Source organism: Neopelma chrysocephalum, unplaced genomic scaffold (assembly GCF_003984885.1).
Source record: "Neopelma chrysocephalum unplaced genomic scaffold, ASM398488v2 Primary Assembly neopelma1_25, whole genome shotgun sequence".
NCBI lineage: Eukaryota > Metazoa > Chordata > Aves > Passeriformes > Pipridae > Neopelma > Neopelma chrysocephalum.
Genome location: NW_020897694.1, coordinates 36665327 through 36691285, shown reverse-complemented (window position 1 = coordinate 36691285; position 25959 = coordinate 36665327). Strand labels below are relative to the sequence as shown.

Genomic DNA, 25959 nt, shown 5'->3' with positions numbered 1-25959 from the left:
TTTTGGGTTGATTTTGGGTTTAGACTGATTTATTTTAGGTTTTAGTCTGATTTTTCTCTGTCTGCTTTAGCCATCTAGCAAACAGTAGAGCGAATCTTGCCAACAACTTTGTGACACTTCCACTTTTATATTAAACCTGTTTTTGCTAATATATTGGCCAGTGATTCTTTAAGCAACCTTAAAACACTCATTCGCAACATTACTTCTGTCTAACTGAAGCAAAAATGGAAGCCACGGAGTGCAGAGGGAGAAATAAAGTTTTATTAAGTGAAAAATGATAAAAAAACTATAAAAACCCCCCAATATAAATCACGGACATGACCCATTACCTCAAATCGACTATCATGTGAATTCACTTCTACATCGACATATACATGATCAGGCAAATCATCACAACTATAGTCTATAAAAGTAGCATTAGCAGTTAATTCCTTTTCTCTATGGACTGGTAAACAGAAAGCGGGCATTTCCAAGCCCTGATTAATGTCAGTAATTCAGGATATTGAAGCAATAAGAACAACATCTGGTGTTAGTAGGAGTATGCACCTCCTTAATTTCCCTTGTCTCCCTTTACCACTGCACGGGCAGTGAGGATCAGCTATAGAGATTAAATGACCGTGTCACGATACCTTTCTGTGCAAAAATGCTTTCCCTTTTAGAGATGTTGAGTAGTTCAATATACATCTGCTTTGCTGGCATTCAAACAACTTTGGAGTTAATGCCATTTAGCTTTCAACCTTCCTTATGTATATTTCTCCATTACTGTATACAAAGCTCAGTATAAATTCTGTATGGTGTAACAGGTTCAGGATACAGGTTCATGAGGTGTAGCAGGTATATGCAGTCACATCATCTCTCCAAGCTGAGGTGAAAGAGATATTCAAGCTCGGTTTCTAGTAGCTGATTCTCATAGAAGGTAGACTCAGTCCAGCACTTTTAACAAACCATGTGCACTACGCATATTCACATACGTAGTATAACACATTAGACCTTTAATTATATCTCATCCCCTCCTCTCTCTGCCAAAATGAGTGTTTACATTATTCTCAGTGAAATAGGATGTAAAGTCTTTACCATTTCTCCAAATCATTCCCACTTGTCTATACCACGTACAACTCAGTAGTAAATATTGTTAACCTGTCCAAATCTGCCCTACTATTTCTAATCTCCCTTTTCTCTGTTTTTATTTGTTTTTTTCTGCTTGACATTGCCCAAAGCCTGCATGCCAAACTCTGTAGGGCAGGAGCTGTTTCGGTCTATTTCCAATCAGGATCCTTAGAAAATATCAAAATACAAAACAAAGAGCATCTAAATAAAAATAAGAGATTGCAAATACTAATATATTTATTGAAGGGCCTCAAGAAGTATGTAAGTAAAACTATTATCATTCTACATTACTGAAAATTGTGAAATAAAAATGTTTTTCATTGTGCTTTGTGCCATGTGGTAAGCCCTAAGCAGAATGAAACTTCTGCTCCCTGTGCAGGTTGCTGAGGAAACTCTCTAGGACAGTATTTAGCATTGGGATTAACAGCATCCTAATCACTGTAAAAACTTCTACATTCTTCTCAAATGTCAGAGCTGGCCTCTTATGAACAATATTTTCCAAAATATTATTTAGTTTTATTAGTTAGCAAAATTTCCTGTTTTCTGCAACATCTTCTTTCACCAGAATTGTTATAATACTGCATTAAAGTCACAGTCCTCAGTCCATGGTTGAGCAGCTTTTGAGCCTATGTCAAGATTATTATAATGCCTTTTGGTATTTATCTTGGTAGGTTTTGCTGGCATCAGGTACCGAAGGTTCTTCCAAAATCTGGAATTCACAGGAAGAGATTTATCCTTTTTCCACTTCACAACCCTCTTTGATGGTAAAAGAGACAGTGATTCTGGCAAGAAACTGTAGTCACTTACAGGCATATATTCAATTAATATGATTTTAGTTTTTCTTTCAACTAGGGCTTTATGCAGTCCACTCTCAAGTTCGTATATGGCTCTGTCAGAAACATAGTTCTGGCTCAGTATAATGATTAATCTTCGGCTTTTATCAATGAATGAATGGATATCATCAACAACTGCTGCAAATTAAAGATAAATATGTTGTTAAATTAAATTGAAAGAATAGACACTGAAACGACTTTTTTTTAATATTCACATATGTACCAAAAATGTTCCTTTTATAAAGTGATAGCATGTAAGCATCCTGTTCTTATGAAGTGATTAATATATATTACAGATTAAGAGTCTGTGAAAATGAACGCAGGTGTGGCCAAAACTTTCTTTAGACCAGACAAAACCTTTTTATAATCGCCATCTACTCTAGACAGCTGTTTGGCAGGAGTCACATGGACAGAAGGTGACAGCAAAATTTAACTTTCTCCCATCCAGACATCTCTGCTCTTTCATCATAGATATCACTGGAGTGATTTCACAGAAAGCCACCAACAGCAACCTCTCTCCAAATATCCAATACTCTTCAGGTTACACCTTTCTTTATGACACCAAACACCCAAATCTATTGCCAGTAATCCAAGGTTGGTAAGACTGGCATGTAATGGCAGAATGAATTCCAACTGTGTTTTATATTGACAACTTTTGGCATGAAAAGTGATGAATGAAAGCAAATGGCGATACCCTTTAAACACCAGATGCAATTTTCATGCACAGTTTCCAGTGCTTGTTTCAACACCATGGAACAAAGTCTACAAGGACCAAAGATCTAGAAAACATGCCTTGTAGGGAAAGGCAAAGCAAACTGCAGAAGTACCCTGAAGAAGAGAAAACTGTGGGGAAAAGGAGACTGACAAGGGTATTGAAACACCAAAGGCTCCTGTAAATAGAAGGAAACATTCCATTTTCCATGTTAACAATGGATCAGACCAGAAAAAAGGATATAAGCTAAAACTATTGAAGGAATCAGAATGCACACTTCAGTAAACCTTTTTTTAACACTTAAAGAGAAATAATAAGTAAAAACAAAAAAAAAAGGCTTGGGAGAGCTGTGGCACTTCTCAGGTTAGAAAAATATGTCAGGAATGGATACAAGGAGACAAGATCCTGCCTAGTGAAGGAGGCTGACTGAACTTATTGTTCCATGGTTTTAATAATGAAATCCTAATCCTCAACTAGATCTTTGGACTAAATAGAAACTCCTAGTATCTTTTTTCCAAGCATCTGCAAAAGGCCGATGTCAGATCTATCCATAGGGCATGTAGAGAAACAAAATTCCATGTTCTCATTTCTATTTTATGGCACCCACTACATTCAGAAAATGGTTTCAACCACTACACTGAAGATACAGTAAACATACAAGTTACCTAAGAGTAACTAGTACCAGAGATACCAGCTGCGCTGTGCAGTAATGTGAGTACATTCAATGGCCCTCAGCAAAACCAGTGCAAAAGCACTATTATCGTGAAATACCTGACATCTTCTGTGTTCTCAACTTCCTCCATGCTATCTTTTTCATCTTTTCATCTTGGCTCCTTGTAATTAAAGATACATATGTCTGTGTCTCTATGTGTGTAAGTGTATATGAATTAATAAATATATCTATAAAATATGTAAAATGTGTGCAAGCAAACTTTGCATGCCTACAGTCTAAATTAAATGGAAAATGTATCCTTTCAATGCACAACACATTTGACACAATTCCTTCTAATTACAGACTTCTACCCTTGTGTCAAAATGATGAGTCTATTTAATGACAAGAATATTCAATACACTTACCTCCTCCAGGGAATACATCCCTCTCAAATATACATAACTTGTACCCAAAGTTTTTTTCTAATATCATGGGTAATATCTTCAAGGCAAATTCTCTCTCCTCTTCAATTGGAGAAACACAGTCTTTCAGGTAAGACACAAATGCATCATATTCTTTTCCATCTGAAAACAAATCAACAATTGTTGTCTTGTTAGCAACCACCAGAAATCCAGTGTCTGATCCATCATTCTGGTTTTCCAAATTATTGTCTCAGTAACAAAGCATCTAGAAACTCCTGCTCTTGCTTTTGATACCCTGAACAGTCTTCAAACACTCTTCATCAGATTCAAAAGAAGTCCTGAATCAATTTAAATTTGATACAAAAGATTCTGATTGCATTTGGCAAATACTTGAAAATAACATTTCCCTTCCACAGTAAAGTGTTTTGAAATAAAATTCGATTAATTTAACCAGTTAAAGCCACATTTGTGATGATGAAGAAATGAAGGGAAGCAAAAAATGTATCTGTAACCTGATAAAATTGTTATTTAAGAGATATTGTGGATTTCCACATTTATTTTACTTTTTGTCTGAGAGTATCAAGTAATTCTGTAGAATGGGTACTAGCAAAATAAAATAAATCAGTTACTCTTATAACTAAAAGTATAACTAAAAGTTATATGAGTATACCATGTCAGGTCATGCTTTGGGCAGTAATTTACAAACACAAAATCAAAGACCAGTTCAGAGGCCAGGTCTACCACACTGAGCAATCACGAACCTTTCCGCAGAACAACTATCTGGATCAATACAGCAGCACACATGGCTTTGCATCTTAAATTGTATTTCTTTGCTTCCCTTTCTGAATGCCTTACTGCATGCAGTTCATCAGAGAGAGCACAAAGTAAAGCCAGTGAAACCCTACAACTGCAAGAGCTCTAGGAATAGGAAATCCATTGCCTATTATCCAACAGGCAGCTCCTCCAGGACAGCCTGGTCCAGGTTCTCAGAGATCCTCCCTGTAAGCCGGAGTACGCAGTGACAGCTAACATCAACAAACAGATAAATAACACCAGTAGGCATAAATTATATCCACCCATAACTGACAAATCTCAAGCATTAGAGACCAAGGAAGATTAGGAAAATCAAGTCCATACATACAGCAAGTTTTTTCACCACAATTTTCAGAAAAATTATTCCCCAAATTGGGTAACTGTCAGGCTTGCTTGCTGTGAAGACCACAGTGATGCTGCCTGGTAAGATCCTGCTCTCCTTAACTGTATGTAATGACAAACCTATAAACATCACAATGGCCTCTGCAGTCAAGGAACCATTTTAACCTTCACCTCACTGAAGGGCAACAGTGAGGAGAAAACAAATTTCTGTCAGTCTGCCTGGCTGACAACTCCAGAGTGCTCATCCTCTTCACAGATAGATAACTGCAAACTTCTCCACCTTTGTATACTTTTGTGATGAAGAATATGGCAGAACAGAGCTCATCTGAACAGCATCTAACCATGTCCCTTCCACTACCTGCTCCAGAGGCAGCTTTTTCACTGTTATTGCCACAGCTGTATAACAAACACACTTTAGCATCTGACCATCAAGTTCTCTTTTACATATTCTTTGCTGTTTCTACTCACAAAACTCCTGGATTTAAGATTAATTTTTTGTCTTCCTCAAAGATGATTGTTTTATAAAGCCTACCAGAAACTATTTTTTAATCAATACACTTATTTCAATGTCAACATTAACAAGGTCATACCTCCAGCAGTGTCATCTCTTCTGCATATATTCCTGTAAAATAGAACTAAGTCAACCCTAAACATCACACAAACAAACACTGCAGCTATAGCAACAAATGGAAATAGTACAGCGAGGACCATTCCAGTTGTAAATACGTGCACAGGCAGATCTTGGGTGTTCCCTGTAAAACAGAAACCCATGAAATTATAGCCTTATCAAAGAGTATTATATGACAAAATTACTGTATCCAATACTGACGGCACCTTAAAATCACCTCAAAAAATTACAATGTTGATGAGAATCCTTTCCTGCTAATAATTCAAGCACATACGCATGCCACTTGTCCTGAGATGGAGAAAAACTACAGAATTACTCTAAAAACTGGAGAAACAGTCTTGCACGCATTCACACACATAAATGAAGTGTATGTGAGATCAAGACTGACACTACAAATCCTCATAGATGTACAGTATCCCAAACTGGTGGTCACCCACTTTTGTGATGAGTTTTCTCCAGGTTCTTTATTATGTCCTGTTATTATCTACCTTTTACCCCCTCTCAGTCCATGCATAATAGTCCTTTATGCCCCCTTTAATCTCTTTGGCCAATTTTTTTTTCTTGTCTCTAATCTCTTTCAGGCTTTTCTTTTTCTTAATTATTGTTATTATGTTATCTTTGGGGTTTTTTTTAGTTTCAAACATAGAATTTTAACACTTGACTTTGTGAAGTTTTGATGAAGGCACTGTTAAGTCATGCTCATTGTAGTCTGTATTACTTCTGCTTTATTATATGCATCATTTTTTGACAAGTCTATTTTCACATATTTTCCTTCCAGTAAAACTTGGAAAGGCCTGATAGAGATAGAAAACAAGAAGAGAATGCCCACTTGTGATGAATCTCCAGGTTATCTGGACTATAAATGTGAAGTCCTACTACACGGTAGAGGTTAGCTTTCCATAGCTAGAAGTATAGAATTCCTGACAAGAGAGAAACCATTGACCAGAATGTTTCAGGCATTATCAGCAATATAAAAGATTGACCTTTCCGGGTGCGGGAGGGTCGGGGGTGGGGGAAAGGGGGAACACCAAAAAACCCAACAAAAACCAACACACGCAAAAACCCAACGAAAACCTCGGATTTTAATTTTAAGAAGAGATGCTTAATAAACAAAGTGTTCCAAACAGAAGACTGAGGGCTGCACCAAGTTTGGGTATTTAATTCCTGTGATCTCACCAATCTGATGAGTAGTAGAGGACAGGGGAATGCTTTTTCATGGGATCTGAACAACATGCTGCCCAGGGATCTGTCCCCAGTTGTGTCCACAGCAGCAGCAGTTAGACTATGGAGCCCAGACACAGTTGCTCTAGCAACTCCTTCTGCCCATTTCAGAGCAGGAGGAATCACCCAGGGTGTTGTTAGGTCCAGTACAAGATGGACCGGGGACTTTACAAGCAGACAGACATATTTGGAGAGATGTTCTGAAATGAGTACCCTGCCCTCAGGATTGAGAAGGCTGCCATGATTAATAATTAAGTATGAGAAGTATAGATCATGCCATACCTTTCTTCAGTTTTACTATTTTTATTTGTGTGCTTTCATCAGCTTGCAACATGCAGGTGAAATTATGATGCATGTCCTCATCTGTTACTTTTTTAATCCGTAGTAGCCTTGTGACATAAAACTTGTTTCCCAACCTGCAAGGAGGAATGCTGTTAGCAACACTATCTGTACAGAAATCTACAACCACCAGAGAGGTAGATTTAGAGGAAAGGGTTCTAAAAGAAACCCTCAGGCTGAAGTTTTACTGAATTTGCAGTTGCACAAAGTGCAGGACATTATCCCATATAAAGTACAGCATTTTCAGGAAACCTACTGTAATTTTTTGAACTCTTCTTCACATATTGAAGGTTCATTCTCAGGGATACCTGTGCATTGTTCTGGAAATGTTTGATTAATTAACCAGTATAGGCTGGCATCTTCTTGCATATAATAACCCAAGAAACCTGTGCAATTGAGTATCTCTTCTTTACCTAAAAAAAAAAAGTATATAATGAGAAGATCTAGTCAGAATTAGTATTCATGTTCACAGTGCAGTAAAATGTCAGCTTTCCAGTCAACATATCCCATGAGCTGTGCTCTCTTCTGGATTTCATGGCCCCTGCTCAATGTTTTATAAGTGTACTGTTGCACCCTATTGCAGAGTGACAGGCATCAATTGCTTTCTCTCAGATAAATCATCATAGCCAGCTGAGTTTAAATATCCCAGAGTATTTCAGGCTTCAGAGAACTAAAGGGAGTTGGACTTGATGATCCTTGCGGGTCCCTCCCAACTCAAGATATTCTAAGATTCTATGAACTAGATTGTGTTTTGCAAGCAGAGAACAGGAGAGGACAACATATCACCAGTGCTCCAGGGCCAGGTAAAAGTAACTAACTAGTAAGAAGAATTACAACCAATTGATTGCGATAAATAAACTACCTATGACTACTCAATAAAGCCAAAGCCCCTGCTGAACTCTCGCAGAACAAGTTCCCATCCCACACCTGGAATTCCTGAATATGTGAACAAGTCATTTACTCAGTCAGTTACTTGCCCCATTTCAAAGCACTAACTGGAAGCGACAGGAACCACTCCATGAAGTTCAGTTATTTTTAAGAAAGTTCGAAACCAAAAGGACAACTGTACACTTGGAAAAATAAAGGCAGAAGACTGCAGCTCTGGAGTGTGAGATTTTTTAAACACTGCCATGGGAAGCCTAACCTGACGTTAGCTGCAACTTTGCACCACCATTTCTAGGCCATGCCAGCATCATTTCCAGAGAACACATCCAGAATGCCCTTCATTAAGCCTAAAGCGCATGTTAGTCCTTGTTCAGGCCATATACACAAATGCTTTCCAGTAAGAGAGGCCTGCCCAGCAATTCTCTAAGGGCACTTATAAGCTGACCTCTCAAGATTTATCAGAGTTGACAGTTACAGAATCTTCAAAGCAGGATCCAGATGAAAATCTGGCCATCTTAGATTCAGACCTTAGAAATCCAAATCACATTTGCACAGACTGAAACACAGACCTAACCTTCTAGTATCCTCTACCTTGCAACCCTAGCTTTTGCAGCTATTTTGGGGGAGATTATAGAACACCATCTAGACAATGACAGGTTTTAAACATCATGGACCTAGCTCATTGAGAATTCCCTCCACTCTCCACCATGTCATCTGTCTCATGACTCAGCAGGTAGTTCAATGACCTTATGAAATGATCTTATCAAGGCAGATAAGGGATGGTAGTTCATAATCAATAGATGCTGAACCCTGCTAACTTCTAAGTGTTGGGACAAGCACAGTAACAAGGAAGAAATGTGCAGGAAGTGTGTACTGGGAGGTTGGAAGTCATGAGGCATCATAGGATTGGGGTACTGCCATTGGAAAAAGGACCTATCAAGCAACATTTGTAAGAAGGAAGGAAAATTAGCATCAGAGGTCCTAGATGAGCAAATGAGATACAGGTATGAGCCACAGAGGAGGTAACACGTGGAAAGGAAGGATTAGGTAACCAGATGGGAGAAGCCCTCAGGCACAGGAGAGGAAAAAGACAGGTAAATTTCTGTTTTCTAAAATTAATTACAACCTCAAACACAAAATCCTGTATCCTGTCCAAGATTGTGTGAAGCCTGCAGATCATGTTATCTAACCTACTCCCACCTAGAAGAACAGGTAAGGTCTCTTGACAAATTCTTTGAAGTAGTGACAGATCTTCATGCCCACATTACCAGGACTGTCACCTCCTCATACTTCTCAATTCCCTGAAGAATAACATCCTCAACTGCGTCAGGTAGCAAGGAGATTTCTCATTATTGCTGTTCACTGAAAAAACTATACATCTTTTACACATTGCTTCACAGGGTTTGCTATCTACAAAAGAAAGCCACGGAGAGATGGTTTATCACCACCACCACTTTCTCTTGCTGGTCATAGCAGCAACCTCAGTTTCTGCCTCTGTAGAAGGTACATTTAGTGTACTGGTATATCAATCATGGAATACACTAGACAAAACATAACCCGGTGTGAAGTTAGATGAGATACAGGAGGGTGCACAGACAATTCTTAGTTGATTACACTTAACCAGACCATCAACCATAAAGAGATCAGAACAAAAGCATATACGTGCAGTAGCTACCGCAAAGACTTTTGTACTAATTTCATACCTATTTCTGTTTCAATTTCTTCATGGTGTCCAATTATCTCCAAAGTTACAGCCTCTGGTGCATCTAAAATAGAAACATTGCTATTGAAGTAATAGCTCACAAAGTTCCACAGTATAAATTACATACTTGCTCTATTTCTAAAACTAATAGCATACATTCCATTTAATTCAAAGAACAATATCTGGACTCTGGTGTTACTAAGTAGATTAAAACACAGTATGACTTGTTGAATTTTTTCACATACATATATATACAGTGCACAATTTAAAATGGTTGGAAAGGCTCTTCTGCAAAACTCTTAGTAAGTTTGTATGACTTACAGCAGCTATTTTGAAAAAAAAAAAAACTGCAGGAAAAACATACCAAATACATCTTCCAAAATAGGTAATATGTCATCTTAACTTCTGCTTTTTTACTTTTCAAATTATTGTGAAATAGTTCAGATTACCAGATTTGTTCCCCCTTGTATATATTTATCAAATGAGAACTGCAATTAAAAATCTTCATTGTAAAGTGAACCAGAAAGCATGCTTCCAAATTTTAGAAAGCTTTCTTACCTTCTTCTACTACCAGTTTAATTGTGTTTGTGCTGTGGTATATCTTTCCTTCATGACTGATTATAATTTTACAGGTATATATCCCAGAGTGCTGTGCTGTTAAGGTTCTAAAATGCAGTTCCCTCTCTGTTTCATGTTCATAATTCTTACAGTCCTGCATCAATAAAATCAGAAAACACTATTCTGTAGCACACATGCATTCAAAGCCTTGAAGAAATTAAAAACTGTTTTTGAAAGTGTCACCATCACTCTTTTCATTATCTCAATGACATGTGTCTGACCCAAAAGAGGTGGAGGCCAAATTTTCACTCATGGTCACTTAAATGAAACTTTTGACCATTTAACCCATTAGAAGCTGAGAGCACTGCAATGTCAAGTAAGCGTCTGAGTATAAAAATACTGTATTGGGAACTCAAAAGCACTCTTTTTTTCTTTTTTTTTTTTTTATTCAAAATGATGGGTTGGGTCTGTAGGTGTCATCTGCTTGTGGCTCAAAGCTGTCTAGGTTATGAGGAGGTTTCAGGTTAAAACAAAACACCTCAACAACAGGGAAAGTAACCGTCTCAGAGGGTGACAAGAATTGGACTCACATGTGTTTACTCTCCCTATTCCTGAAAAAAACTCTAATTTGTGGATTTTTTTAATTCACAGCACATGCTAAGTGAAACGTCCTGTGAAAAGGCAGGAATATCTGGTTCTGGTTAGAATTACCTTAGATCAAAAGGGAAATGAGCACTGATAGAAACTGTCCAAGGAATGGGTTTTTCTGGATGCACATTTACTAGCAGGCTCTTGCTCAAAAGGCATGTGTGACCACCCTGGTTTTATCTCAGCTTAGGGAGCAATAGGAAGACTTTGAAAATTTTCACCCAATCAAGTGCTAAAGGATATTTAGGTGCAAGGATGGCTGCTTCACCTGTCTCACACAGTATTAGGCATTAAAATATTAAGCACTGGTATACTCAGTTTAGCCATGAGAGAGGCCAGTCTAGGGTATGGTCCTTTATTGAGGAAAGCATTACAACCTGTGGCCCTATCCATCAATGGTCCCATCCTCCCAGGCCCCAAAGAACATGAAAATAGGGCCATAGCTCTTTCTTGCCAGGCTACTCCAGATGCCCATACTTAAGCAGTCAAAATCCCTTCCTGAAACTGATTCAGCGTGCAGTGAACAGGGTCTGTTACTCTAGCCAGGAGACCTGAGAGGAATAAGGAGCACTGCTCAAGGTGACGCAACAGGGTGGAAGAAGCCTGTTCAGAGTGCCTCATCCAGTGGTTGAGCACAACACCCAACAGTTACAGATGCTTACACTATTATCAGCTATGCTCTGGCAAAAGCTGGTAGAGAGAATACGGATGATTTGCCTAAAATGAACAGAACTGGATCTGTTACACACTTATAAAAAGTGTTCAGAAGCAGCAAAAGTAAAAAGTTTGCAGTAACTCTACAAGTACATGCCAACTGTAAAACTAATATCTTGATACCTCATTAAGCATCAGTATAATATCTATATCAGTAAAGTAGCAGCTGGCTAAACCAGCTGCTGTCTAAATCAGCAAACAGACATACACATCAGATCTTTTACCATTACAAACTACCAGTTTAATAACTTCTGAAAAAAGTACACTTTTCTAATAAATCTGAGAGCAGAGAAAAACTTCATTTTGTATATCTGTCTGAAGTTTTTTTCCCTAATCACCTGAGAAAGTAAAGCCTTACAGTGTTTGTAGATGCTTCAAAAAAATTGCTTGCAATTAATTTTTTCTGCAATCAGATATTTTGTTTCTATAGCCAATTATTTGAGTGAAACTGTTTCAGTAATTACCTTGTACCATGTTATGCTGTCATTTTCATTGACAGACAAATCACTGCATTTCAGTGAATGACCAGTTCCAGCATTTTTTATTTCTGTAGTTAAATGATTCTTGTTGAAACAGCTGCTTTCATTTCTTTCAAGTACATTCAAGGTCCACTCTTGAATTATAAAATTTTGTTTTCCATTGCTATGAAAAAAAATTAGCAAAATCAGTTTTAGGAGCTTTTTAAAAGAATGCAGCCTAGTGAGTTACACACAAAGTACAAAATAAAGTCTCTAATACATGTGTTAGGTAAAAAGTACATCTACAGTGACCTAATTATTTATATTCACCTTTATTACTTTTCCACCCCCAAGTAAGTGTTACTTCCTTTAACAAACAGGTTACCTAAACTAAATCAACTATCACAAAACATTTGACAATACAATTATACCTATGGAATATGGCAATATGTGCTACATCAACCCGAACAAGAATGCACCAATCTGTGGCATCATGTATAGTTACAGAAGAGCATAAAAGAATTTCAGGACCTTGAATCAGCTAAATATTTTGCGGGTATAATCTCCTATGTGTTCCTAAGGTTTAAAGCAGTAACTGAAAAATATACTTGTAAAACATATCAAAAATGAGATAGGCAACTCTACTGTTGTTCACAAAGCAACATTATTCATTGTTTGATACTCTGCAGATAGTCACTGGTATTTTGGAAATACTCCTGAACTCCGCAAGTCTCCTGAATTGCAGCATCATTTATGGATTCAAGCATGTCTGCAGAACAAGATATTTTGGAAAGCATGCATCCCTTTGTCTTTGAGTCCTGCGCTGATAAAAGATCTACTGTAGCTCACCACCCCAGGTTGACTGGAAGAGTCAGGAACTACCACTTCTACAGCAGAGTCGTCACATCCCATGCATTATCTATAAAAGATCACATGAATATGCTCCAAAAACACCTATTTTGAATATCTAGGAGCTGATCATTGTCATTCAGATATCTACTAAGTTCTATTTACATATTCCTTGAAAGAATCATATTATAGCCATGAGTTATTTCACTGTTGGATATGTCCAAATACATGACTACCAAGGGAAAGGAACCTGGAGGACTTTTGACTTAAATCTGGCAAAGTTAGAGCTTACGAGAAAGCCATATGTTGCTGTCAGTTAGTGGGTGAGATTCTGTCAGTTAGCAGGTGAGATTTCGCAATTAGTGCATAGAGCTTTTATTTGTTTACTGAACAAACAGGGCCTGACAAAGCAAAAGCAGCAATCACAGAGCACTTCCCTCCAATGTCAGTCATATCTTCATAAATATGTTTGAATCCTTCTGCCTCCAAGAAAAATAAATCGCTCCCAGAGCTACAACTAGTCAAGAATCATTTCAACGAGAAGGGCCAAGAAGATAAAGCAGTTGGAAAGGAGAAGCATCCCCAGCGAGTATACCATCTTAAACACCATTCTTGACTGACATGCCTTTTGACTGTACAAGATTCAGAAGAACTATTAGGACATAATTTATATGATGAATTTAGACCAAGTCTTGGGTTGTTTCTTTTCCACTTCTTGATCTTGCCAAACAAATGTATTTATGTATTCTGCTCACCCTCTTCCCTTTATAGCTCCTTCTCAGCCTACACAGGTTCTCTGTGTCCTCTTTACTCACTTGAGATATTCATCACTCATAATTGCAATTGACTCTCTAAACCAGAACAGTGGTTTGGTTTCCCAATCAACTATGATTAGTTGACTATGCCATCATAAACAGGAAAAGCCTTACCAAAACTTTTCCATCAGGGATGTGCTCGCATGGGTATTCACGGTGGGTGGGGTCCTCACCTATTCTTCAACATCATATTTACACATTTAAATCAGAGCTACTGATCACAGTCAGCAATGGGACCACAGTCAGTAGTCACGCTTTTACAGTGCAGTTTATATGATCTATTTTATATATTCTGTTTAGGACAAAATAATCTGTGCACCAGAAAGGCCTCTCTCTCCCTGACAGTAAAGGTATCTAAGATAAATTTAGGTGTAGACATAAACATTAATTTTTATTAATTCCACTTAGTCTGCGTGTTTCTTTAGGTATCACATTACTAATCTGAATACTGCTGGAGAGGCAAGTACAGATGTAGCCATGAAATATACATAATTTTACTATCTAGATTCAGTAGATGGAAGAAAAGGGTCAATAAAGCCACATGTTCTCCTCAGCACTGTCACTCCACAGAGGCTTTCTTCTGTGATCCAATTTGGTGAAATCATTTCAATCATTTCATGAGGATTTCACTCGAACTGAATCAAGATATTCTACCTGATGAGCCAAAATCTGGCTAGGAGCAGCTCCTTAGAAGGTGTCAAAACCATACCTATGCAAATAAAGATGAATTTGTCTTACAAAATCTGGTTTTCAGTCAAGAAAAAGATGCATTTACTTGTATTGTTTAAACTGCTAGCGTCAGAATTGTTATATTCTCTCCTGGTTTTTACTTGCTGAGATCCTTTGGTGATTCTTTGTGGGGAACAAAACAATTTCTGGCTTTTCAATTCCCTCCCACCAAACCCACCAAGAAGGAACAACAAAATCTATCATCTTGACTCAGGAGATGATACAGGGAAGTGAAACCCCTTAGAGAATATGAACCAAGTTTACTGGATACACAGACAATTCTAGGTAATTCTTCAACTGTTTCACTGCAACAAGCCAGTGTTATCTCAGTATTTCAGTCTACTGCAGAAACTGTCACTGTACCTTCCAAACTGCAATATTGTATGCTCCCACTGCTTTTAACTGTTCCAAACTTATTTAAAAAATGAGCAATATTAGGATTTTAAAATTTATCGTGTGCATCACGGATCTCTGTACTTTTGGGGTTTTTTCGGGAACGTGTAAGTTTTCTCAGTTTCAAGGTCACCAACACAAAGCAACCTGCTGACCTGCTTTTTTGTATTCTGTTTTTCTCTTTGATAACCACAGGATACAGGCTACAAAAACCCACACAAATTAGAAAGCCTCCCAAAGATCTGTGACACAGTTTTTCTGCTTACCACTCTCACTACAAGTACATACGAAATTTTTATTTTCAAGAAATGTTGCTAAATATGGACACATTCAGACTTACAGGTGATGTCCATTAATTCCTGAATTTATATTCTAAGTCTAGTATACCAACAAACACATGTGAACACATCAACACACACATATGCACACTTCAGGTTTACCTGTAAAACTTCTCGATCTTCTTTAAGTAAAAAAAAAGTGGTTAATACACCATAAAACATTGTTACATCACTTTCACCTCTTGCTTCTTGCATATTGTCAGTTGTAACATATCAGGGAAAAAAATCCCTACATTTAATTAGTTTTCAAAATGTGTCAATGTGTCTTCTTTTCTTGAAAATCTGCAGTATATGTAATTGTCACATTTTTCACTGAAACTGCCTAAACAGTTATAAGTACTCCCATATAGCTTACAAATATCTATCTCTAAATTAAGTTGTTGAAAAAAAAGAAGATAAATAAAAATATAATTTGAATACCTGCTTTCAAAAGCAAAACTTTAACTCCACTATAATTGTCATTCTTATTAAAGCTTAAATCACTTCAGTAGTTCACAACAGCCCACAATTTTTCCCTATAAATAGAGACCACTAAAAGTCCTCTGTCTCTGCAGAAAACAGTTTCTGCAATAATCTTTTGTATTTGCTGAAATTTAATTCATTTAATATGCCTGCCATTAGTGAGAACCATCAAATAAACTAAGCCCAATAACCCATTGCAATCCTATGAAAAAAATCCCCTTATGCCTACTGTTCCAGCAGTGAGACCTGTGAAGAGTTCCCACAGGAGGACTGCAAGATTCTGGCATGTGACTTCATTCTGATGCTAACAGAAAAATCTTTAGCAACAGCAAATTTTTAGATTTGATAGCTTTTTTGTGAAATGAACATATAGACAAATGATAAAGGCCATAAATAAAGCCACAACTTAAACCCCAATTCGGCCTTGTTATGTCAAGTACAGTTCCATGACAACAGACAAGCCTGTGTCAGGTATCATCGACTATTAACGCCTACAGAGCACAACTGAGCAGCACACTTCAGTTGTGCTGCTTCAGGTGAATGTCTGTACTGAATAATACAACACCTTTACACAAAATTGCACAACAAAGTAGACAAACTACCATACTCATCACCCCTAAAGATAATTCTCTTAAGATTGATTTTGGCATATATGAATAACATTTTTCTCAAGCTTTAGCGTACAATTAACAATATTTAACGTTTCATATACCATGACTTTGTACTTTTAAAAATAACATCACTAAGATGATAATAATTATGATACCTGGTAAAATAAAACATAAAATTTTCAACTTCCAAGTTAACTTGGAAGTTAACAATTGAAGTCTAGCTTAGAACAGTAAATTATCAAACTTGAGTCTGCAATGTTACTGGAAAAATGTGAATAGCATTTTTCAGTATCTGCAGTCTCATACCCTTTATGAACCAGGCAAGAATCTTAGAAATATTTCTTGAAGGATAGGACAAATCATTACATGCAAAGTAGTCTGCTTCAAATTAATCATTGCTTCAGTTGTAAATGCTGAATTACGGTTTTATTGTAAGTTAGTCATAAGAACTCCATGCAGCAAACCTTTGATTTAGTTGCCTAGTCTTTCAAGATGTTCCAGTGAAGATTACCACCAAATAGTGGAGCTTCCCCTATTTCTCTTTTTGAGTCATGATATTATACAGTGGTAAGAAATCAAATCCAGTTGTTTCATTTGTTCTTTGAATGGCTCCAAGCGTGTAAAGGTTTGCACAGAAACCAAAGTTCAGCTATGCCACTCTTTGTTTATTGCTTTACTATACAGATAGACGACTTGGCAGGTGTCATAGTGTGAGATCCATCCAACACTGCAAACAAGAACGAGTCTGGGGAAGAAGACGAGCAAATGTTTCCTTTTACTTGGCAGTGGACAGAAGGGTTGCCTATCACTCATTAAACTGTTTAGGTAATTAATCACAAGCCAGCAGAAATGCTACCCGCCTTATCAAAAGGTTTACAGAACCTTTAAAAGGCTGCAATTAGATATTTGTAAGTATAATAGGTTCACCTTGATGGTTATTGTGAAATGAAGTAGAAAATGACACAACAGTTAATGCAGTTCCCTGCACCTCGTTTGTATGGATGCCACTAGTTATACAAAGGAAGACAAAGAAATTATCTTCATCATAGACACATGCAAAGGCAAGATGTTCACCCATTGGGTTGTGTACCTACCTGTGAGTGACAGAGTAATTCCCAGAGTCACTGAGTTCAACCGGCCAAAACTCCAGAAAATTCATTTGTGAAACAATTCTGCGTGTTTCCTTTATCAGTTGCTGCTTTCCAGCATTTTCTCTGTACCAGTTTATTGTGTATGCTTCTTCCTGAAAATGTTCTTGCCTTGACTCAGGATAACAAAGGAAAAAAAATTCCCCTTCTAGCACATCAATGGAGGCACGAAGGGGACACAGCTTCTCTTCAGAGAAAGGGTAAAAAAGATACATTAGGAAGCCAAATACTTCTTTCAGAAAATTATGTTAGTCTGACTTTAAAATGATTTGCTGTGCTGCTGGTCTTTTGTAAAGTGACTTGATTTCAGCAAAGTGGTTTGGCAGCATTTGTTTATTCCAGAAATACTTACTGAAAAACTCAGTTTTCCAAGCCTTTATTCTACCTTACACAAGCAAAACCAGAAAGAAGAGGGGGGTGAAATAAAAAAGGACGTGTCCCTATCCCTATAATTCTTTCATGTGAGTTCCACAGTGTCAGAATCAAACTGGTACAAAGGGCAGAATCTGGCCTCACTATACAGTAAAGCAGCTGCCACAAATGGAAGGGGAAAGGAGAAATTCTTCATCTATGGTTTGACTTGACAAATATGGTTGAGATAAAAGCACAGATCCTATGAATTAACATTTGCATTTTCTTATCTGCTTAATTAAAACTATGTAGACTATCTACATTATGTAGATTTCTGAAAAAACTTCAGATAACTTTGGGAAAATTTCCTTCAAATGAGATTATGTATGTAAAATCTAGTCTTGAAGTCTGCCTTTCCAAAAAAATTTCCCAAATTTACTTTTTCATACAGAAGTCATAAAAATACAGAAAAGGAACCATGGTCTAGAGTTAACAGTAAAAAAATTCTCTTTCTCCTGAGGTTCTCAGAGATTATTGTTGTTTAGCAACTATTGTGATCGCACTTCTGAATGGCACAAAAAGAAACAGACTCATTCTCTTGCTTGCTGTGGCTCTTCATACAGTTATGGTCATACACAACATCATCAAGTGTCTCCAGTAGCATCCTTGATCTTTTTATTTCATAATTTTCTAAGTCTGGAGCTGGGTTGAAATTGCCAAATCAAAACTTGCCCTACTCCAAGCAACTGTCAAGAAGATGGCACATATTTTGAAGGTTCTATTACTGAATTACAGACTTTTACTTACCAGAAGCAGATCCCATGATAAACATTAAAAAAAAAATCACCGGAGTCATTTTCTTGAGTTACTTCTCACTTCTTCTTCAGAAAAATGAAACTGAATTGTTCTTGCTTGCTCAGAAAGCCTAAGAAAAACAGATTCACAATTCATCACAAGTGCAGTGAAACAGATTCCTTTGAGCATGTGAGCAGTGTAACTCTTGCTTGGTGCTGAAGAGGGCTTTCCAAATGGGAAGTTACATATTTTTATCATAATGCCTATTTTCATACATCAGGTAATGTATCTAGATTTTTCTTAGCAAGTTTATTTTAAATTCATAAAGCATTGCAGGGTTTTCTTCTTCCATTTTCTTGTTCAATAGATGCATTTTACAATCTTACAGAAGCACTCAAATTCCAAAACAGTAGATACCTACCACAGGATAGGACAGTGCTTTTTTAGCTCCAAAAAGATTATAAACTTTGCAAGGTTGGACCTTGTAGAAACAGCTAGTAGAAACTTCACTTGCCTTCAATGAGAACAGCACAATGTTTTAGATGGGGTATGCTGATGGCTAATTTTGAGCCTGTTGGAAAACAATGAGACATATAATTTTTTCTTACAATTTTGTCTGTGGAAGGAATAAGCACCAGCTGACAGCACTAACATTTCCACTGAGTGGGAGGACATGAAGCAACTCGTATTCAATTGCTTCATGTGTAGCCAACTGTGACTTCAAAGGCAAATGGAAAATATTAATAAATAAGACCAGTATAGAGCATCTTCTCTGAGGTTCCTCAGAACATCAGGTTAACTGACAACCAAAGACAGTCCTAAAACTGTGCCTCAGTTTTGCTTATAAAACAGAAAGATTAGATGCATGATCAGCTCAGTTCAACCCCTGAAGCCAAGACAGATAACCGTGCTTAGTCTCACCCAAACATGCCTGAACAAGAGACACACAGACATAGCCGAGATGTATTTCAAAGATCTGCCAAAAGAAATCTCATTAGCAATCCATTTCTTTGGTTTTAATAAGGAAACCTGTAGCAATTTGAGAAAGCACGCACTGTTGTAAGACACTGCCCTGCGATTTACAGTCAGAAACTTCCTGTGACCTAAAGAATCTGGAGGCAAGAGGCTACTGCATTTCCAGCAGTATTCCAGAATGACATTGAACTGTGTAGCTGCTCTCCCTCTGAGTCTTTCTCCTCAGTTTTTTACAAGTGTGCCACCATCCCATAAAGCACTGTAAGGAGATGAAGGAAGTGTTTCACATCTCTTTTTTCAGACAGACTGGTAGGCAGAAACAGATTTAGAAAGATAGAAGAAGTGGATTCTGAGTACTATAACAAGCAACTTTAAAGGGTCATACTGTAAACTTGCCAGGCCTGGTTTCAGTTCCCTACCACACAGATTATCAAGCTCCTACACTTCGCAAGGAAAGAAGGGACTCTCTCTTTATTTTAATTTCTTGAATTTACCTTCTTTTTCCACCCTATCCAGAAGAAACACAGCTGGTAGAGATCATAAAACTATGATCCACTACATAAAGATAAAATCATTTATCACCAGATTTTTATTTTTAAATCCAATTCTTTTTTGGTATATCACATCAGCTCACAGTGGAAGTTTTGCTGAATGCACACAGTATAATGCAAGCTACTTAGTAATAACCAGGTTTGATATTCCTGACTACTCTTAAAAGCAAAACACAGGACATTAATCTTACTCTCCCATTGCTGTTGAACCTGTTCAATTTGTCTGAAATTGTTCTACTGTAGGCTAAAAGTATTTACATTTGAGCCATACAGTTTGCAGTACTCTTCAATAAAAAGCTCAGGGAGGGAAGGGGAAAGAGACGAAAAAAAAATAAATGTTTTTGGTGAAAGTCAGCTAATATAAAGAGAATCTTTGAGGAACGGAATAAGATTTTTTTAATTTTCAGAAAAAAATGGAGAGTTATTTTAAAGTAAAACAAAGATTCTATGCCTAATAAAGGAGTAAAGAAAATACTCAATGGGCAAAATGCTAAGGCAATAGTAGGGAATTACAGTTTCAATGTAAATTTATTCAATCACCAATTATCTATAAGGCTCAAAGTGACAATAGCTTTAAGCTTGCTTTTTGAGTTTTATACATGTTTAAAAACACTGATGGAGTTTTAATAATAAAAATGGTTCTTAAAAATATTTTTGCCATTGTGAAGCCAACAAAAACTTTAAACAAAATGAAGGTTTAAGTTCTGTAAAGTACATTAATGATATCTCATTAAGTAGACAATTCTGCGTCTTTAAGCGTCATCACAATTATTCCTCATTTTTATAGAATCACCAGAAAATTTTGGAATGAAAGGGCAATGATACATTGAAGTGGCTGATCCTCAATTTTGGTCAAGTAACTCATTTTGGTCAACACTTTTGGAAAACTCGGTTTGGTCCCAAAGGGTTGTGACTTCATTTGTCTAAATAAACAACAACAGATTCTTCTGAACAGCAGACTGTTGGAACAATCATTTTGTGGTCAAGGGAGAAAAGCACTAATATGCCCTCTGTCAGAATGGCTCCTTGTGGAATCTAAGTATTTTTAAAAATATCACCCGATAGTGCCATAATTTGCATAGCATTCATGAAGAAAACAAAAGTATTTAACAAACAGTTGTCTTAACCACACTAGGTCCAGGCACCGTTCTGCCAGGATTGCAATTTCTTGGTAAAAATGAAAATCCATCTTAATTTCAAAGAACATAAGTGAAGTTCTTTACTTACAATGCAAGTCTTGCCAGGTGGAAAGTGGATGCAGAGGTAGTCTTCCAAACTCCACAGAGTTGCAGCTTGTAACTCTCTCTTCTGAACCTCATTCATCACTGAAACAGATTGTAGGCTCTCTCAGCGAGTCAATATACAGACAGCTCAATCTGAAAAACCTCCTGAAAAAGAAGTGTTCACTTTGTGAACACTTGACTGCAGGAAGGAAAACGGAAAAGGTAGATGTGAGAAACTCATTTTTACTAGCATTAATGGAATAGTAACAACAAGTCCCTAATATTAATATTTATTCTAAATGAGGCATTTGAGGGCCGATACACAAATGTTTTAGGCACAATCTTTTGCTCTCACCGCCTACACCACCACTGACAGAGCCATCCTCCTCCAAAGCCACCCAGGTGCGAGGGACAGGGTTGCAGACAGCCCAGACACGGCAGTGCCAGTGATGGACCGTGTGTTGAAATAAGCCACTTTCAGGGCTAAATTACGACAGCTCTGTAATAACGAAAAAGTGTATCATGGCCCCGAAGAGAAGTGTCCCAGCCGAGTGGCTTGGGGATGCGCGGCGCAGTGTCGCAGACAAGGGAAGGGCTGCAGGGTCGGGGACAGGCAGGGTAGGGGACAGGCAAAGGGCCCCGGAGAAGTCCCCGAACAGCGGGTGCCGGCCCCCGCACTCCCGCAGAGATGCGCTTCGGGGCAGGCTCTCGGCTTCTCCGAAAGAGGAGAGAAGGAGCCGCCCACGCCCAACCCTCGCCTTGCCCAGCCCGCCTGCCCTCCCCCGTTCTCCCCTGCCCCTCCCCGGCCGCCCCGCTGCCCGGGCCCTTCCTGCCGGACGAGGTGTCCGGCGGGCGCCGCCCGTTCCTGCGCGGGGTGCGGGGTCCGCGGTCCCTGGTCCAGGAGGGCGCCGCGGGGCCGCTTCCCCGTTTCGCTGGCGGGAGCGGGACCCGGCGCAGGGGCCAGGCAGCAGCGCGAAGCAGTGCCAGGATTACAGAGGGCACTGGGCTGTCACCCGGCCTGGGCGAAACCCAGCGGTGCGCCCCGCGAGCAGAGGGAGAGATGATCAATTTTTTTAGGGGACGGTGGGGGGAGGGAGGGGGCCTTCGCTCTCACAACCTCCCAGGGATAGAAAAGGCGTAAGGAGGTGATACCTTCCGTTGTCTTCAGCAGAAACGCCTCTTCCTCCGCTTTTGTGCTGAACGCCCGTTGTAGGACTCTTTTCCAAGAAATGTGGTGGAGATAGGATGGAAGCTTAGGAACGAGTATATTAGGTTAAGTATACCACCTTTTATCTCTGCTACAACTTCCTCCCCACCGCTCTGGCTGGTTTGAGAAATGAGGACGTGGAAAGAGCTAAAACTGAAAGGGTGATATTCTGCAAGGACCACAAACGACACCCACACCCACACACACAAAAAACCCCAAAAACAAACAACAACAACAAAAGAACCACACCCTCACCCCCAAAAAAATTACAAAATAGGGTCTACAGGAAAAAAGACAAGACAAAAGACATGATCCTACGATATTTTTATAACAAATGTCCCCATGTTAGTGCTATTTTTTTCTGCGTTACCATCCCCTTCAGAGGGAGAGTAAAGTTTCAAGACATGAAACATTTTATAGCTCCATTACTGCAAAGGGAGTGTATGTATTCACTTCTAAAGAAGCTCTCATGCCAGTAGTTGAGCTGGCTTTTTAGCCAAATGTTGATATATTGGAATGATAGTTCCATGAGGAGTTTCTGAGTTTCTGGTGTTCCTGAGTAGATGAATGCTTGCCACTGTTAATTACAGAGTTTATGTGGTAAGTACTTTTCAATGATTCACTATACTTCTAAATAAAGTTACTTTGATAACAGCAGGAAAAAATAATTTCCTCAGGAGTTACCCAGGACAACTGTGAATGCAGAAGTTCCCAATTGCAACAGGAGATGTCACTATAAAGGTAAAAGAAGCAGGTTACACTAAAAAGAAGGAAGAGATTACACACAGCTGGCTTTCTTGCATATTTTCACTGCTGAGGTGAAGCAAAGAAACCCTGGGGAGTTTGACTGTCTCACCTCATTTCTTTTCCTCATCACAGATTGAAAAAATACGTATATAACAACCAGACCTTTAGATAATGTAAATTAGCACAGCTCTAGGAAAGTCAGCTAAGAATCTAACTCACTATAACTACTTTAAAATTTTGTACAAGATACTTTGTGGTATTTTTGGTTTTAGGACTTAGTACTTGATTTTAAAACCTAAAGCATACCATAAAAATTACATTACGGTCCCAAAGCTATTTAGCACCCAACAAACAAAATGATGAAGTAAAATGTCATCAGCTTTTTACTTCACAAACTAAGTCTTGTTAGTGACTGTTTGGAAACTTTTTTTTTAACTCACTCTTTTGTAGCAGTATTTTCCATGAGCTGTTCTCACATTCTTTTGCTTTCATATCCCTTTGAAATACTCTCAAATTTCTGAACTTTCATCAGCACCAGAAAGTGCTGTGTTCAATTGGTCCTTTCAACTAATGTCATAGCTAGCTTTGTGGTATGTAAATGTATATGAAAGGAAAATAAACTTTACACTTTTTAGTCCTGAGACTTATACAGTTTTAATGAAGTCATAGTCTCATAATAGAGAAGTAACTTGACTAAAACTAGCTACAGCTCAAATTTTCAGTTTGAAAATGCCACAACAAAAATGAAAGTTTGCACTAATATTGGAAAACAGATTTTTGTATGAAGATCTGACCACCTGACCAACCAGCTAGGGAAGACAAGTTACTTCTCACAGTTTTTCACATCTTCCTTTTCATCCAACATACACTATGCTGAGGTACTAACTGAAAAACCTAAATTGTGAAACTATTTTCATCATATATTGCAACACATCCAACTCTTGCAAACACAGTCTAAACCTGTTTGCTTTTAGCTGGCAATAGTCCATTTAAATCTAATTCTTTTATCGCTATATACCAGTTATATTAATTCTTAATAGAGGCTAAGTTATATTCAATAGTTTTTTCCATCATTATCTGTCCTTGATGTCAAAAAGCAGGTTACAGACTGATAATGTGTCTGTTAGAGCCTCAAATGTTTCTTAGAAATTTTAAAGTACACAAATTGAAATTTTCAAACTTTCTTCTGCATTACAGCATCACAGAATAATTCAGGTTGGAAGGGGCCTCTGGAGGTCCTTGGATCCAGCCACTCGTCAAAGCACTTACAACTGAGATCCAAACACTTAGAAGGACGGAGATTTCACAGCCTTTCTGGGCACATGTTCCGGCATTTGACCATGCATATGGTGACTTTTTTTTCCTAATATGTAATATAAATTTCCCATGTTCTTATTAGTGCCAGTTACTTTTTTGTCCCATCTCTGTGCTTCTTTAAGAAGAGTCTGGCTCTATACGTTCTCTTTGTCTTTATTGGATTCTTGTAGATAGAAATAGGGCCTCTTATCCTCTCCCTGTATGACCTGTGCTCTTGGTGGTCTTTCCCTGGACTCCACTATGTCATTGCCTCACTTGTACTGGGTTTATTCCATCCCAGATGCAGCTCTTTGCACATGCCTTGGATTGAACCTTGTAAGTTTCCCATCAGACCATTTCTTCAGCCTCTTGCTGTCTAAAACAGCAGTCCTCTGCTCCAATGGGTCAACTATCCCTCCCCAGCTTGATTTTCTGTCTGAAAATCCATTGCTTGTGCAGTCTGTCCCATTGTCAAGGTCATCAATAACGATGCTGAACAGTATTGGTGCTGATATCAGTCCCTGAGGGATGCCACTGGTGATGTGCTGTGAGCTGAGGTTTGTATGTTGGTCCCCCATGGACTTTGCTCCCACTGTTTTTCCACTCACATTTGTAGACTTATCCGTATGTCATTAACAGAGATTGTACAAAGGACCTTGCTCAAAACAAGGTATGCAGCATCCTGTGTTCTCCCACTGTCCACAGCACAGCTGGATATGCGTGATATGTTTCTAAAACAATAGCTGTAGTTTTTCAACCCTTTAAGGAGTCAGGAACATAAAGTTGTATATTCAATAGTATATACTATCAATTTTACATATCATCTTCCAAACGTACTTTGTCCAATGCTGTAAGAAATTAATGTTGCATACACTACAAATAATAGCTTGCTACAAAAACTTCCAAAAACTTCTAAGAATTCCTTTGAGTGGTCAGTCTTTTGCACTTCACAACCGTGTGAACTGGTTGTGAAGCTGTGTAGGAACATCAAATCTCAACACTATAGGAAACCCCAAGACCAAACCATTTAATATGTTTATGCAAAGGGCTGGTGTATGTTAAATGCATATGTGGTGAGAGCAGTACATTCCACATGCTGTCTGAAGTTATTCTGTTTCATAGTAGCAAAAGTTGGTTTTCATACTTTGGAAATCACCAGAGGCTTTGCCACTAACATCAGTGTGAGATAAGTTACTGCTTATTCCTGTCCCTTCTTTATTTCTTTATTGCCAGCAATTCAGTGTATACTTTTTCATATATGAAGTATCCACAGACAAGGTTTTACAACTGAGGACATACAACTCTGTATGACTGTGGTTATATGGCAAAGAGACACTTCTAGTTCCTTTAAAATATGTTATTTTAAGAAAGTCAGCATTGTATTCTTAATGCCAGATTCTGAGCTGTGGTTTACAAGTTATGCTGCATGGGTTTC

General features: G+C 38.2%; 1 protein-coding gene across 3 annotated transcripts; it reads right to left on the bottom strand.

Moving 5' to 3' along the window:
- Positions 1 to 945: 945 nt before the first annotated feature.
- IL18R1 (interleukin 18 receptor 1) lies at positions 946 to 22038 on the bottom strand. Of its 3 annotated transcripts, XM_027674958.1 has the most exons (13): positions 21630 to 22036; positions 21279 to 21473; positions 18947 to 19096; positions 18538 to 18655; positions 17326 to 17566; positions 12041 to 12218; positions 10215 to 10368; positions 9658 to 9720; positions 7326 to 7482; positions 7013 to 7146; positions 5472 to 5633; positions 3730 to 3888; positions 946 to 2078 (listed from the first exon to the last, which is right to left on the bottom strand). In XM_027674958.1, exons 4-13 carry the CDS (start codon positions 18584 to 18586, stop codon positions 1678 to 1680), a joined length of 1698 nt encoding a protein of 565 aa, XP_027530759.1. In that variant the 5' UTR covers positions 18587 to 18655; positions 18947 to 19096; positions 21279 to 21473; positions 21630 to 22036; the 3' UTR covers positions 946 to 1677. The 3 variants fall into 3 exon arrangements, with proteins under 3 accessions (XP_027530759.1, XP_027530762.1, XP_027530760.1); XM_027674961.1 differs by having other exon boundaries at positions 946 to 2075; positions 21279 to 22038; XM_027674959.1 differs by having other exon boundaries at positions 19040 to 19096; positions 21279 to 22037.
- Positions 22039 to 25959: the final 3921 nt, after the last annotated feature.

What these genes read in the sequence shown, in the direction of transcription:
- IL18R1 (XM_027674959.1), bottom strand. Translation starts at nt 18,586, where the DNA reads ATGACTCCGGTGATTTTTTTTTTAATGTTTATCATGGGATCTGCTTCT. An exon ending in ACAGCATAACATGGTACAAG is followed by an intron (nt 10,369 to 12,040) that starts GTAATTACTGAA and finishes TTATTGATGCAG; the next exon opens with GACTGTAAGAATTATGAACA. An exon ending in TAAACTGGTAGTAGAAGAAG is followed by an intron (nt 9,721 to 10,214) that starts GTAAGAAAGCTT and finishes TTTCTATTTTAG; the next exon opens with ATGCACCAGAGGCTGTAACT.